A 13,804-nucleotide genomic window follows, 5' to 3' on the forward strand; every position below is an offset into this window, starting at 1 on the left:
GCAAATGAGTATGTTTTCTTGCCATCAGTGACGCTAGTATTAGCAAAGGTGAGTAGGTCTTCATATGCAAAAATCTGTACAGATTGATTTCAGCACTTGTAGCAAGTTCGAATTAGATCAATTAGGGCACATAAGTCCTGGAGGGAAAAAAACTAGTACCAGTATAAATATAAAATGAGTCCAATATCAGATTACTGAAACAGCGATCCCAGTGTAAAAAACTGCCGCGTTCCGTCTGTTGAACCTAGATTTTATCAAACCATTACACCCAGAAGAAAAATGGTGAAAGACCACGCACTTTATATTTTTAACATTAGACAGCATTCCTTATGGAACGTGAAGAGGCAGTAATCATGGACAGTGACGGTATCAGTAGACATTTAACAGATAATGATAGACCAAGGCCATAATGTCAATTAGGGCAAGATGGAATTGTCCTTGGGCCCAACATGTTTAAAATGACATGCATATAGTTTAGGACACCAAGCACTTCAGCAACAAGGACTGTTCAATGAAGTGCTTCATTTGTTTGGACCTCCAGAGAACCTATCAATTTGGTTGTTGAACTGGAGAATAGATAGGGATATTAGCAATTTACTAGTGAGAAATTGGCAAACAGTGGTCATCTTATTCAATGGTGACAATGTCATCACCTTCATCATCTTCCACATCACAGATGTCTAGATTAATTACATTTTAATTTTAGAAAAGAAGATGCACCAAATTGGTAACCGTTAGACAGTATGTGTGACACATTGAAGAGGGACAGCATCGACACATTGGAGAGGGACAGCAGCAAGATATTGAAGAGGGACAGTGGCAGTATTAGAGCTCATTAGTTAGACAGCGGCAGCATCAATAGACACTTAACAGATGTCCAAGGCCATAATGTGAAATGGTGGCAGATGGAATAGTCCTTGCGGTCTCCCACCCGGGTGTGATACATATGTTAGACATTTGTATGATCCACAATTATATGGTGGGCACTCTAATATAGACATCATTGGAAAGTCGACAATAATGACATTGACAGTATTATTAGTCTGACAATTCAAATATTGATAGTATTATTAGGTCATCAATATTATCCCTAACTCTAGCCTTATCCATAACCCTGTCCCTAGCCCTAAACCTGTCCTTAGCCCTTTTCCTTACCGTGCCCCTAGCAACTATCACTAACCATATAATACTTTGATTTCTCAACCTAATAATACTGTCTACCTTGTAATTGTTGACCTATTAATAGTTTTGAAACCTGAATTGTCGACCTAATGTTGTCGACTTTCTGAATGTTGACCAAATTAATGTCTAGCTGCTGACCATATAGCCGTTTACACAAGATGACAGACCAAGGTCATAATGTAAAATAGTGCAAGATGGAATTGTCCTTAGGCCCAAACACCCACCCACCCATATGTTACAAAGGACATGCACATTGTTTAACAAACAAAGCACTTCAGTGCAGAAAGTGCCATTTTTATGGCTGAAGTGCGTGACTTGTATGGGCCCTCACAAAAGCAAATATTAATATTCACTGTCAGTTGATGAACTGTAAGATAGATAGGGATTTTAACAAATTACTAATGGGCATTTGGCTAACAGTAGTCATCATCTTCTTAGTTGACTGGAATCTAGCGTTACAGATTCTGTTTGTAATTGGTGGCAAAAAATTTATTCCTCAAATAATTTGTAGTTCATTTTGATGAACACCAGTTTTTCTACAATTTTGGAATGTAGTCTCCTCCGACGGTCTCTGACAATGTTCCCAACTGTGATAAACACTCTTTCCGAGTACACAGTTGAGGGTGGGCAGGTTAAGTAAACCACAGCTTGTATATGGGGCTCCAAATTGCTATTTTGTCTCCTACAATTCAAAGGGTTTGTCTGAGATGTTAATTTGAGCATTATCATTAAAGTAAGCCTCCACCATTCTACTAATACAAGGTGTATCAGATTGAGACATGCCTCTTCACTTTCCTTAGTACTGAAGAGGTTAAGGATCAAGATAGCCGGAGGAGCATAATTTTGCACTGGCAGAGGGGAGGAGTTGGGCAGAGTCTGCCAAAGTGAATGCATTCCTAGCAAAGAACAGCATAGGTGGGGAGTGGCTTTTACCACTGTTTAACTTTCTTACAGTAGGTTCTGTCATAAATTGAGGACTCATGGTTAGCATATACATAGAGACCTAGTCATATTTCACAATCTAATAAAGACTGTACAGACAATGTTTTCGTCTTACACTATGAGGCCTATTTAACAATCCTTAAGCCATGCAGAAACAGCTTTCTAGGCATGGTTTAGGCATTTTAAGCATAGTGGCAATTTATTAAAAGCCTAATACAGAAGATTTCAGAGATATCTCCTGCATTTGGCAAAATACCACACAATACTTCAGTCCCCGTAATACTCAATGGGGACTGCAGTCTAGGCAAATTGATCAACTAAGATAACCTTAGCTGAAGATGGCATTAGCTATTAAATCCTATGGGGAGAGCATCATAGGAGAGGGATCTTCCGATCCATCTCCAGCAGCTTTTGTGCTTTTCCCTGTGTTGATAAATGGAACTGGTCGCTCTTGCGCAGTAAAGACTCTGGGTCAGAACCCGGTGATGTAAATGAAATGGAGTCATTGCCGGGACTGTTTTGTATCGGATGAGCTGTCCTGGCATGACTTTTTTGATAAATGGCCATAGTACTTCATTCCTTATTAAGAGATGATAAGGCACGTGCCATTTTTGCGGTGGGACTTAAATAGAATCCTATACCTTTTAAAACTTAATTTAGCTGTAAATGTTTAATTGTTATAAATTCAAAAATTGCAGCTCATTACTAAAGTTCTAATTCCCTGTATACAACGCTATAGGATTATTCAGTTTGGATAACTGGAAGGCCAAAATGACTTCAGGTAGAAATGTATGTTGGGAACATAGGTTTGGCACATTTAGTAGTGACATAAAAAAAATCCCATCTTATCTATTGATTTCCATCCGCTCTTTACAAATAGCAGATAAGTAAAGAAGCCTTTTTACTTAATTAAGAAATGTATTATGCTCTTGTCAGAAGAAGATTGAAATTGAGTTCTATATAGATTTCAATGTAGAAAATTACTGAAGAGTATGGAAAAAAAAATTTTGCCGGTGAACTTAGGGATTCTTGGATAACCCATATTTCAGTAAATGCAGATGAAAAATAGTTGAAAACTGAATAGGAGTATCTGGAATGAATGCATCTTTCGGGCGCTGTATATTCTTTATTTAAATGATTTATGAAGAATAAAAAAAGTTAAACTATGTTACTGTGATTAAGAATGTCTAATTTATGACAACATGTAACAATGTTTAATATGGGAAAATGTTGAATGAACACAGCTTAAATATTAGATATTTCTAAAAGGAACAAACCTTATCATCAGAAAGGTAATGGTAATTTGGGGTCCAGTTATGTTGGAAGAAAATTTGAAGTCTGTTTTTATAAAATGATGTCTAGATATTAATATATATTTTGTTAGATTGGCTTGACAATGTATTAAATGTGTATGTCTATTGAAATGTATTCTTACTCATGATTGTGGGAAAAATTGCTCACAGGTGCGGACTAATGAATTATGGGGTGGACAAGTCCACCCTATTCAAAAACGCTGTTGAGCTAAGATTTTACAGCTTTGAAAAAGCAGCAGCAGCTGCTCATTGTTAAAGATCTAATATGATCGTTCAGGAACAGCTATTCTTCTACTTTTTTCTTGGAGATTTCCTGGCTAAAGACATTATATACATTTGCCACCTTCTTACGCATGGATTGATATTGTGCACTTGATCGAGACTTTGTATCCACAGACCACAGGAAAATACAGCAAAGTTCCCAGGTTTGATTAATTAAATCTGTAGAAATACTGGGACATTTTGTTCCTCTATTGTGAAAGCTATCTTGCTAATTAATTTGCACTTCTGTTCTGGGTTTCGAGTATAGTATTGCTAGGTTGTGAAATATAAGTAGCGCTGCTCTAATCACAGGGAGTTAGGATTGTGTTATATGAGCTATAGTATAGAATTGTTATGAATGTGTGATTTATGTTTTAAACTGAAGTTGTTTTATTAATAGTGTAAAGACAATTTAATTTTTAGTTTAAGATTGTCAAGCCAATTTTTTATCGTAGTATCAAATCAATTTTGTAATAATATCAAACATAGTTGCCTACTCATCCGGAATGTCCATGAGACTTCCGGATTTCTGGGTGTCCTCCCGGACTCCCGGGAGAGCAGGGCAACCTACCGGTTCCTGGCCACTTCATTAGTTATAACTGGCAGGGGCGGGGCTTAGGACATGATTCATGCATCATCATGAACCCACTGCTGTAATAGACTACAAATTGTGATGACAGTTAGGGGTCGGGCCAAATGACGCAATTTTCCAAGCACCGCCCCCACATGCCCACCTCCCCTCGGATCTCCCGGAGGCCAACTTGCCAAAGTTGGCAAGTATGATATTAATATGCAAAGTTAATTCTATTTAAACAAGATTTGGAAATCTCTTTTAGAATACATTGACTAATTAGAGGTTTGTTCCTGAGCGCTGTTTATCCTTTGTATATAGGTGTACTGATGAACCTCAATTTATAGAGAAATGCAAAAACGAGAGGCAGGGTTGGAAAAGACGCATCTTTAGGGGTATTGTTTGCTGTGTATGGTTATCTGCCCTCTGAAAAAAGGATTTGAATTCTGAACTAGCTCAGCGCTGGCAGAGATCGGGACTTGATTACACGATTACTATGTCTTCATTGTGCAATGCTTAATAATTTCATATTTGTGGTGATGGTGATTTGATGTTAAATAACTCATCTTAAGTAAAGATGATAATTGAGATATTTGTGATATTGGTGATATCATTTGATTTGAAATACCTGTGGGGGGTTACAATAATGCCACACATTGCAAATCAACATTTGTGATTTATGATTATGTAATTTGCTTATGATATTTGTGATGATGGTCATGTACTTTAATCTGAAATATCTTTGTGTTTATAAGGCTGATTATATGGATATTTATGATGACGGTGAAGATTTGAAATGTCTGTGTGTTAATAATGCAGATTGCTGGGTTATTTCAGATGATTAGAACGGTGGTAATCGCTTCCGCGATGTCGAAAAATCCGACAGCGAGAAGGCCTGCAAGAAAAGAACGATTTCATGAAAAAAAAACATCAATATTGACAGACTTACCTCAAAAACGACTCTGCAGATATCCGATGGAGGCAGCAGGATGACAGGACCTCCTTCCGACTGGCCAGCTCTCCGGCACCACTGTCTTAAGTCAGTGAGACCTGAATGAATTAAAAATTAAAGCGGCTATGTCGGTACCACACAGGTTAACTGTTTAAGCAGTTAACCTGCCTCCATCGGATATCTGCAGAGTCGTTTTTGAGGTAAGTCTGTCAATATTGATGTAGTTTTTACATGAAATCGTTCTATCCTTGCAGGTCTTCTCGCTGTCGGATTTTTCGTCATCGTGCAGCCGTACCCAACCTGATTAGAAAAGGTAGGAAAAGAGTATACACAGACAAAACCACAAATATATACTTGTGAACCTCCTCTACTGATTGCTTACATTAAAAAAAACACAGTACAGTGCAATAAAAGGTGTGCACAAATATATATACACACATTAGAGATGGGCAGGCTCGGTTCCCTGAGAACCGAACCCGCCCGAACTTGAGGAACCCGAGTACCGCGCCAATTCGGATTCGGAATCGAGGCAAAACGTCATTGTGATGTCGTCGGATTGCGGAGCTCGGTTCTCGCGATGTTTGAAATGCATAAATAGCTGCCTCCACAGCAATCCAGCGCCATTTCACAGAGGGAGAGAGAAGGGTTAGGTCGCAGGCAGCATTAGAGCAGGGAGAGAGCATTTCTTATAGCACTTCTTATAGCAGGAAGAGATGAGGATAGAGGAGGCATTTTTGCAAACATTACCAACTGTTTGGGGGTGTCATATTCCCTCCTCCAGAAACTATTTTCTGCCTGCAGAAAAAGTAATATACCAGCAGTATATATTTCAGAATTTGCACTACAAGTGCTTGGGGTGTGACATATTGCCCAGTGTAACAGTAATGTAACGTTTAGCTAATATAATATGGAGTACCTTACTCTAGATCAGCGCTGGCCTGCCGGTGGTGTGGAGTCTAACGAACCCCCTGGTGTTCACCAAGAACCGCCGCAAGGCGGGATGGGCTTAGCTGCGGAGGATCGCAGGTCGCAGTCCACTGGTCTGCCTCTAGAGGTAAGAAAAGTGTGTGGGAGGTAGCTCACGATCAACACTGAAGCCAGGAGATGGATATGAAACATGCCGTGGTCAGGATATCAGGATCAGAACACAGGAATGCAGAGATATGCGTAGTCAGGATAGCTGGGTCGGTACACAGGAATACCAGAGATATGCAGAGTCAGGATAGCCGGGTCGGTACAAAGGGAAGCCAGATATAGGCAGAGTCAGGATAGCCGAGTCGGTACACAGAGGAGCAGATATATGTGGTAAACGAGCCTGGGTCTGGTACACTGGGATACAGAAGTATGCGTGGTCAACAAGCCTGGGTCTGGTACACTGGGATAGAGAGCCTGGATAGTCATCAAACAGGTCTGGTACACGAGGAATTCACACTGAGAATACCAAGTCAGGAACGGTGGAAGTTGCTCTGACGCTGCCCAGGCTTCAGAGCAGGGTTTTCATACTTGCAGTTTTGAATTCCCCGCCCTGTGCGATCATGTGACCAGCGCTGCCGAGACCCGGAAGAAAGAGGCGATCGCGGCGCAGGGACGGGAACAGGTGAGTTGTAACACCCAGTTCCAATAAATCTATTTTCTGGTGCTGAAATTATTAGATACCAGCAGTATATATTTCTGAATTTGCACTACAAGTGTTTGGGGTGTCATATATTCCCCACTTCTAAAGAAATCAATTGTCTGATGTTGAAAATACTATATACCAGCAGGATATATTTCTGAATTTGCACTACAAGTGTTTTGGGGTGTCAGATATTCCCCTCTGTGAAAAAACAATTTTTCTGGTGCTGAAAGTATTATCTAGTAGCACTATATGTTTCAGTTTTTGCACTACAAGTTTTTTGGGGTGTCACATATTCCCCTCTTTGAAAAAACTGTTTTTCTGGTGCTGAAAGTATTATCTAGCAGCACTATATATTTCAGATTTTGCACTACAAGTGTTTGGGGGTGCCAGATATTTCCCTCTGTGAAAAATAAATTTTTCTGATGCTGAAAGTATTATCTAGCAGCACTATATATTTCAGATTTTGTACTACAAGTGTTTTGGGGTGTCAGATAGTCCCCTCTGTGCAAAAACAATATTTCTGGTGCTGAAAGTATTATCTAGCAGCATTTTATATTTCTGAATTTGCACTACAAGTGCTTGGGGTGTCAGATATTCCCCACTTCTAAAAAAGCAATTTTCTGGTGTTGAAAATACTATATAACAGCAGTATATATATTGGGGGTGTCACATATTCGCCTCTTTGAAAAAACAATTTTTCTGTTGCTGTAGATACCAGCAGTATATATTTCTGAATTTGCACTACAAGTGCTTTGGGTCTCATTAAAATGGATTCACAGCAGTCCACATATGAGCAGGATCAGCAAGCAGGTGCTGGCACCAGTCCTGATGGTAGTCTTCCCTGTACGTCATCTGTTCAAGTCTATGTAAAAGTACATAGTCTTTTTAAGTCAGGGAAAAAAACACACCAAAAAAAACCTTTTACCGTGTTGAAGAGAAAAAGAGCTGTAACTGATGAAAAGTTAACTGCCGAGAAAAAAAAAATTGCCAACATGCCATTCTACACACGCAGTGGCAAAGAAAGAATGAGGCCTTCGCCTTTCTCTATTAGTGCCAGATCGAAAAATGTTACTAAACCTTCTTCTTGTATGGTCACTTGTGACCAAGCAAGACCAAGTAATTTTGAGTCCAAAAGTGGTGCACAACTACTGTTACGTGTCAAAGCCGAGCTTCAAGAAAACAGTAAGGCATTAGAGGAAAATGTATGCTCAGAATGTGTAATTTTGAACATTCTGATAGTGTACCCATAAAAAAGGGCCCTTTCAGAATTTCTGCTGATGTGTGCCTGAACAGCCTGAGTGTAGCCGGTGATACACCAATTGAGGATGCCACTTTGGAATTATAAGAGGATGAGGGGGAGATTTGTGTAGGCGATGAGGGCGCTAATGAGGATGTTGATGAGGATGAGGTTGTTTGTGTAAGTCCTGCACCAGTGGCAGCAGTACTGGCATGTGACAAGAAAAAGGCCATTGTCATGCCTGGGCATAAAACAAAAAAATCAACTTCTTATGTGTGGAATTATTTCTACCCAAATCCTGACAATAGTTGTATAGCCATTTGTAGTGTATGTCAAGCCACAGTCAGTCAAGGGAGGGACCTTAACCATTTTGGAACCTGATCCATGTTTCGCCATTTGACGAGAGTTCATGGCAAGGTTGTGGGAAAAGCTGAAAGTTCTGGCAAAAAAATTACAAGCACTCCATCATCAGCTAGGACCCATCTGTCACCTACATCCTGACGCCTGCAATCTACACCCACAACACCATCCTCATCAATATCCTCAGTAGCGATCGGAGATAGCCCTGCATCCCACTTAGTAAGGCTGGATGACTCCTGCACTATAATTTATTCCTCTGAAGAATGTTTAAGCGTTAGTCCCACTGCTGCTACTGTTGCTGCTGATGGGGGTGAATATGACAGCAGTCACCCAGTCGCCAAGCGGATCACAGATGCCATGGCTACTATGTTAGTGTTAGTGTTAGATCTATGTCCAATATCCACAATAAACACAGCTGGTTTTGCACAGTTAATTGATGTGTTGTGTCCCAGTTACAAAATTCCATCGCAACACCATTTTTCCCGTAAAGCTATTCCGCAACTATACCAAAAAGTTTGTAAAAATGTAGTAATTGCGCTCAAAAATGACATTCTGCCCAATGTATACTTAACCACAGATATGTGGACAAGTGGAAGTGGCCAAACCAAAGACTATATGACTGTGACAGCCCACTGGGTTGGTCATTCCCCTTCACCAGCAGAAACAGCAGCAGCATGTACACCACTACGTAACATTTGTCACAGGCAGGTACTCTTTATATCACCGGCATCACTAACAGGCATACAGCTGATAAATTGTTACGAAAACTAAGGGATGTCATTGATACCTGGCTTATACCACTTGGACTCTCCCCATGATATTTCATTTCTGATAACGCCAACAATATAGTGCGAGCATTACAGCTGGGTGAATTCCATCACATTCCCTGTTTTCCTCACACAATAAACTTGTTGGTGCAGAGCTTCCTAAGAAATAACTGTGAGGTGCAGGAGATGCTTTCGGTGGCCCGTAAAATTTGGGACATTTCCGCCATTCTGCCACAGCATATAGGAGATTGCAGCAGTTCCAAGAACAATTTAACTTGTCCTGCCATCAACTTAAGCAAGAGGTGTTAACAAGGTGGAATTCCACCCTGTACATGCTCCATTCAGAGAGCACAAGCCATGACATTGGGAAAGGAGGGGGAATGTATTTCACTCTTGCACAGTGGGGGATCCTTTCTGTGCTGTGCAAGGTGCTGAAACCATTTGAAGTTGTGACGTGTGAAGTGAGTTCAGACTCTGCTAGCTTGAGCCAAGTCATTCCCTTAATTAGACTATTGGAAAAGCAGATTGACAAACTGAAGGAGGAGATGAAATAAAGCAATTTTGCAAAGTATGTTGGCCTTGTAGATCAAGTACATAATTCACTTCGCAATGATCCAAGAGTAATTAAAATCTTGAACTCGGATCACTACATTTTGGCGACTGTGTTTGATCCAAGGTTTAAGACCTACATTAATTCTTTGCTTCAAAATGAGCGAGATGTAAACCTTTGCAAGGAACTATTGGTCAGCAAGTTGTCCGTTGAACTGGGCCTTGGCTTGACGACGTCTCCTCCTTCAGTTTGTCAGGCAGCTGCTGCTCGTAAAAAAATTAATTTTCCAAAGCGAAGCAGGGATGACGCAGGGAGCAGACCACAACAGTTTGACATCTGGGCTGGTTTGAAAGATTTTACCAAAAAATGTGTGACCTTGCCCATAACTCCATCCAATCCGACTATTAACATGCAAAGCATGGTGGAGGATTATTTTCAAGAGGTAATTGATATGGAAATGTCAGACAGTCCCTTTCCTTACTGGGAAGAAAAGCAAGCCATTTGGAAACCCATGTAAAAACTTGCTTTTCAATACCTAAGCTGCCCACCCTCCAGTGTGTACTCTGAAAGAGTATTCAGCACAGCCGGGAACCTTGCCAGTGATCCACGTAGGAGGTTACTTCCAAAAAATGTGGAAAAGATGATGTTCATCAAAATTAACTACATCTATCACGAGGAAGGCCTTTACCATCAAGGACATCCAAGCACTGACAGTTCTCTAATGGCGGATTCCAGCGGAGATGAATTAATAGTCTGTGATGATGATGTACACACTGATGAGGGTGAGGATGATGCTGAAGATGATGATGACAACATCTTTTTAAAACTTTCTATATAAGTGTAGGGTGTAATCTACCCCCAAACAGGAAAGGGACTTGGGGCATTTCGATTTAACGTACAGTCTTTAAAGGCTGCTGTTTTGTCAATTTCACTATAAGTGTATGGTGTAATACACAGACAGACACCAAACTGCCTTTGGCCATTTATATTTAACGTACAGTCTATGCAGGCTGTTTTTTTTCTATTTAACTATATGTGGAGGGGGTAATATACAGACAGTCACCAAATTCCCTTTGTCCATTTCTATTTAACATATAGTCTATGCTGGCTGTTTTTTTTCTATTTAACTACAAGTAGAGGGGGGCATATAAAGACAGACACAAAACTGCCTTTGTCTATTTATATTTTTATTGTACAGTCTATGCCGGCTGGCCTTTTTTCTATTTAACTACAAGTGGAGGGTGTCATATACAGACAGACACCAAACTGCCTTTGCCCATTTATATTTTATTCTACTGTCTATGCAGGCTGGGTTTTTTGCTATTTACATACAAGTGTAGGGTGTCATATAGAGACAGACATCAAACTGCCTTTGTCCATTTATATTTTATTGTACAGTCTATGCAGGCTGCTTCTTCTTCTATTTCAATTTTAATCTAGGGGAATATTATACACCCAAACAGAACATCTGCTTTGGGCATTTGTATTTATACAATTGTCTTTGCAGGCTGCTTCTTTTTCTATTTAACTATAAGTGTAATGTGTAATGTATACCCAAAGACGATGGCTACATTGCCAATAGGCTAAGATGGAGAGGAAGACAAGCAGGTTTGTGTGTAGAATTAAGGACGGCCTACCAGGGATTAAACTGTTTTTTTTTCTAATTTATTAGCTGTAGAATTAACTCACTTATCCAAGAAATAGGTGGAGCACTAAATTAGGTTATTTTAGCCCCTAAAAAAGTGATTTTTAAACAAATTGCTAAACAAAACCAAAACCAAAACACGCAAGGGCGGTTTTGCCAAAACCAAAACCAAAACACGAAGGTAATCCAGATCCAAAACCAAAACCAAAACACTGGGGTCAGTGACCATCTCTGATATACATATACATACACACACACACACATATATACTGTAAAGGAACGCAAATTATATAAATACTAATGTAGGACCTAATATCCACGCAAAATAACATACAATTTTCATTGCATGATGAGTTTTCAGGCATTTTTTATGAAATTTCCTTTTTTTTTATGAAATACAAATGCAAAACCAATGAGACTGGTGTTTGTGCATTTGGCGAACCATAAAGGAGCATTCATGTGAAACCAAGGTATTTTGCAGTGTGCCTCTCATAAATTACTTTCACTGTGTAATTTCCCAACTTACGTATGTATTGTGAAAGAAACACCCCTGCAAAATCATTGATGGACCGTATGAAACTCCCAGGTTACTAACCTATGTGTTTTGATCTTCTGGGAAAATTTTTGGTATTGGGGAAAAAAAGCTTTCCAAAAGCATTGAGTGTTGTAAAAGCAGATCAAGGGTTCCCTGGAGTGAATGGCAATGGATGGGGGCCTCGTTAATTTTTTGTCTTCTGTACTCTGATCTTGAGACAGTATTTATTTATTTATTTATTTTGGAAGTATTTGTCTTCAAATTTAATGCAAAAATCATGTAAATTTAATACAAAAATCAAGGCAGGCAAACATATTTTGTCAATTTTGTGTAGAAAACAAACGTGTCTCTTTACTAGTAATAGTAAAACTTTGCCCACACTTTGTTTCATGATACCTGATTTCCTCCCTTATCCAAAGTCTGTTTTGAGCAGATTAGAAGGGGTCCAATGAGGCCTGATGCTAAATCTCGCTGTGGATGGTGAAAGCTGGCATAGAATCTTGTAAGACACCGTGGATCAGATGAAGCAGGGCTGTCATACTTAGTTACTGGCCATATATACGTTATGGATTCATTTGGGTTGATAGGGTAATCCTTTAACATCTCCCCTGAAAAAACAAGAAACTTGTGATTAGAGAACCACTTGCATTAAAGATATTAATCTTAGAAAAATGTCTGCCCACATGTATTTCTGTTTAATATTTCCCTTATGTATTTGTTGCTATCTAAATATCACTGTAATGGGTAGTGTGGTTTGGAAGTCTCCTATAAAGGACGCCAGGTGTACACACTCTGCTCCTTTTTGCTCAGAGCTTCTACTGGAAAAAGGATTATGTTTAACATGGGAATTCCTGTTCTCACTAGGGGTTAACAAGGATGGTAAAAATATAGTGTTGATATCCTCAGATGATGTATAGTTTTTCAACAAGTCTCTGGGCCAGCCACTAATTGAACAACCTGACATTGGACAGCACTATAACATGTAGGCAGTATATAAATAACTGTCAATAAAATAATTAACTGGTAATAAATGTCCTGATTGTACCCCTATATTATTTAAGAAAGTGTTGTGCTGTCACACACCAGGGTCTTAGCTCCACTTACCTCGTCCAGTGGTGTCAACTCACAGCCAACCTTGCCCCTTCTTGTTGCCTATGGCACGCCTGGGTCCTATGTTACTATCTGTAAACAAACACTCCCTGCTGTTCTGCTTTCTGGGTGCCGCCATCTTTGATTCCATCACATGATCCATTCTGTGAAACCAGTCTCCAGCAACACCGGTAACATGATTCAGACAGTCTATAGGTGCACAGGGCTCATTACTTAAACCTGGAACTGCTGGTTGCATATTGCTAAAACGACTTCATTTTTTAGGTGAACTTCTCCTGCTTATAATTCTGTTCCTGTATGCAGTAATTGCTACCTGCATTTCCAAGTGCTCTGTTTCTGTCTGCAGTATCTGCTATCTGCATTTCCAAGTGCTCTGTTTCTGTCTGCATTATCTACTACCAGCATTACCAACTACTCTGTTCCTGTCTGCAGTCTGCTACATGATTACCATGTTCTCTGCTTCTCTGTGTGCAGAATCTCATACCAGCATTTCCAAATGATCAATTTCTGTCTGCAGTATTTTCTACCAGCATTTCCAAGTGTTCCGCTCCTGACTGCTGTATCTCCTGTCAGCAGTATGAAGTGTCTTTGGTCCTGTCCACGGCATCCTCCTCACACACCTCACTGAGTTCCCTGTAAGGGGTTCCATGTCTGTGCACCTGGTTGTAGGCCTCAGTCCTGTGTGTCCCATAACCGGTTCCAGTCCTGAGTCCACTGCTGCAGTCTTGAGTTCTTTGGTTCAGACTCCAGTTCGGAGTGTC

The 13,804-nt window shown here is 39.9% G+C and overlaps 1 protein-coding gene across 3 annotated transcripts in view; it reads right to left on the reverse strand.

The window, feature by feature from the left end:
* Positions 1-13,804, reverse strand: part of F8 (coagulation factor VIII) — a 515,303-nt gene that overhangs the window by 280,481 nt on the left and 221,018 nt on the right. For all 3 annotated transcript variants that reach the window (XM_075184684.1, XM_075184685.1, XM_075184683.1), the window contains one exon: positions 12,330-12,541. In XM_075184684.1, the coding sequence (XP_075040785.1) occupies positions 12,330-12,541 (212 nt within the window). The remainder of the gene's footprint in view (positions 1-12,329; positions 12,542-13,804) is intronic.

Source organism: Mixophyes fleayi, chromosome 9, assembly GCF_038048845.1.
Source record: "Mixophyes fleayi isolate aMixFle1 chromosome 9, aMixFle1.hap1, whole genome shotgun sequence".
NCBI classification, from domain to species: domain Eukaryota; kingdom Metazoa; phylum Chordata; class Amphibia; order Anura; family Limnodynastidae; genus Mixophyes; species Mixophyes fleayi.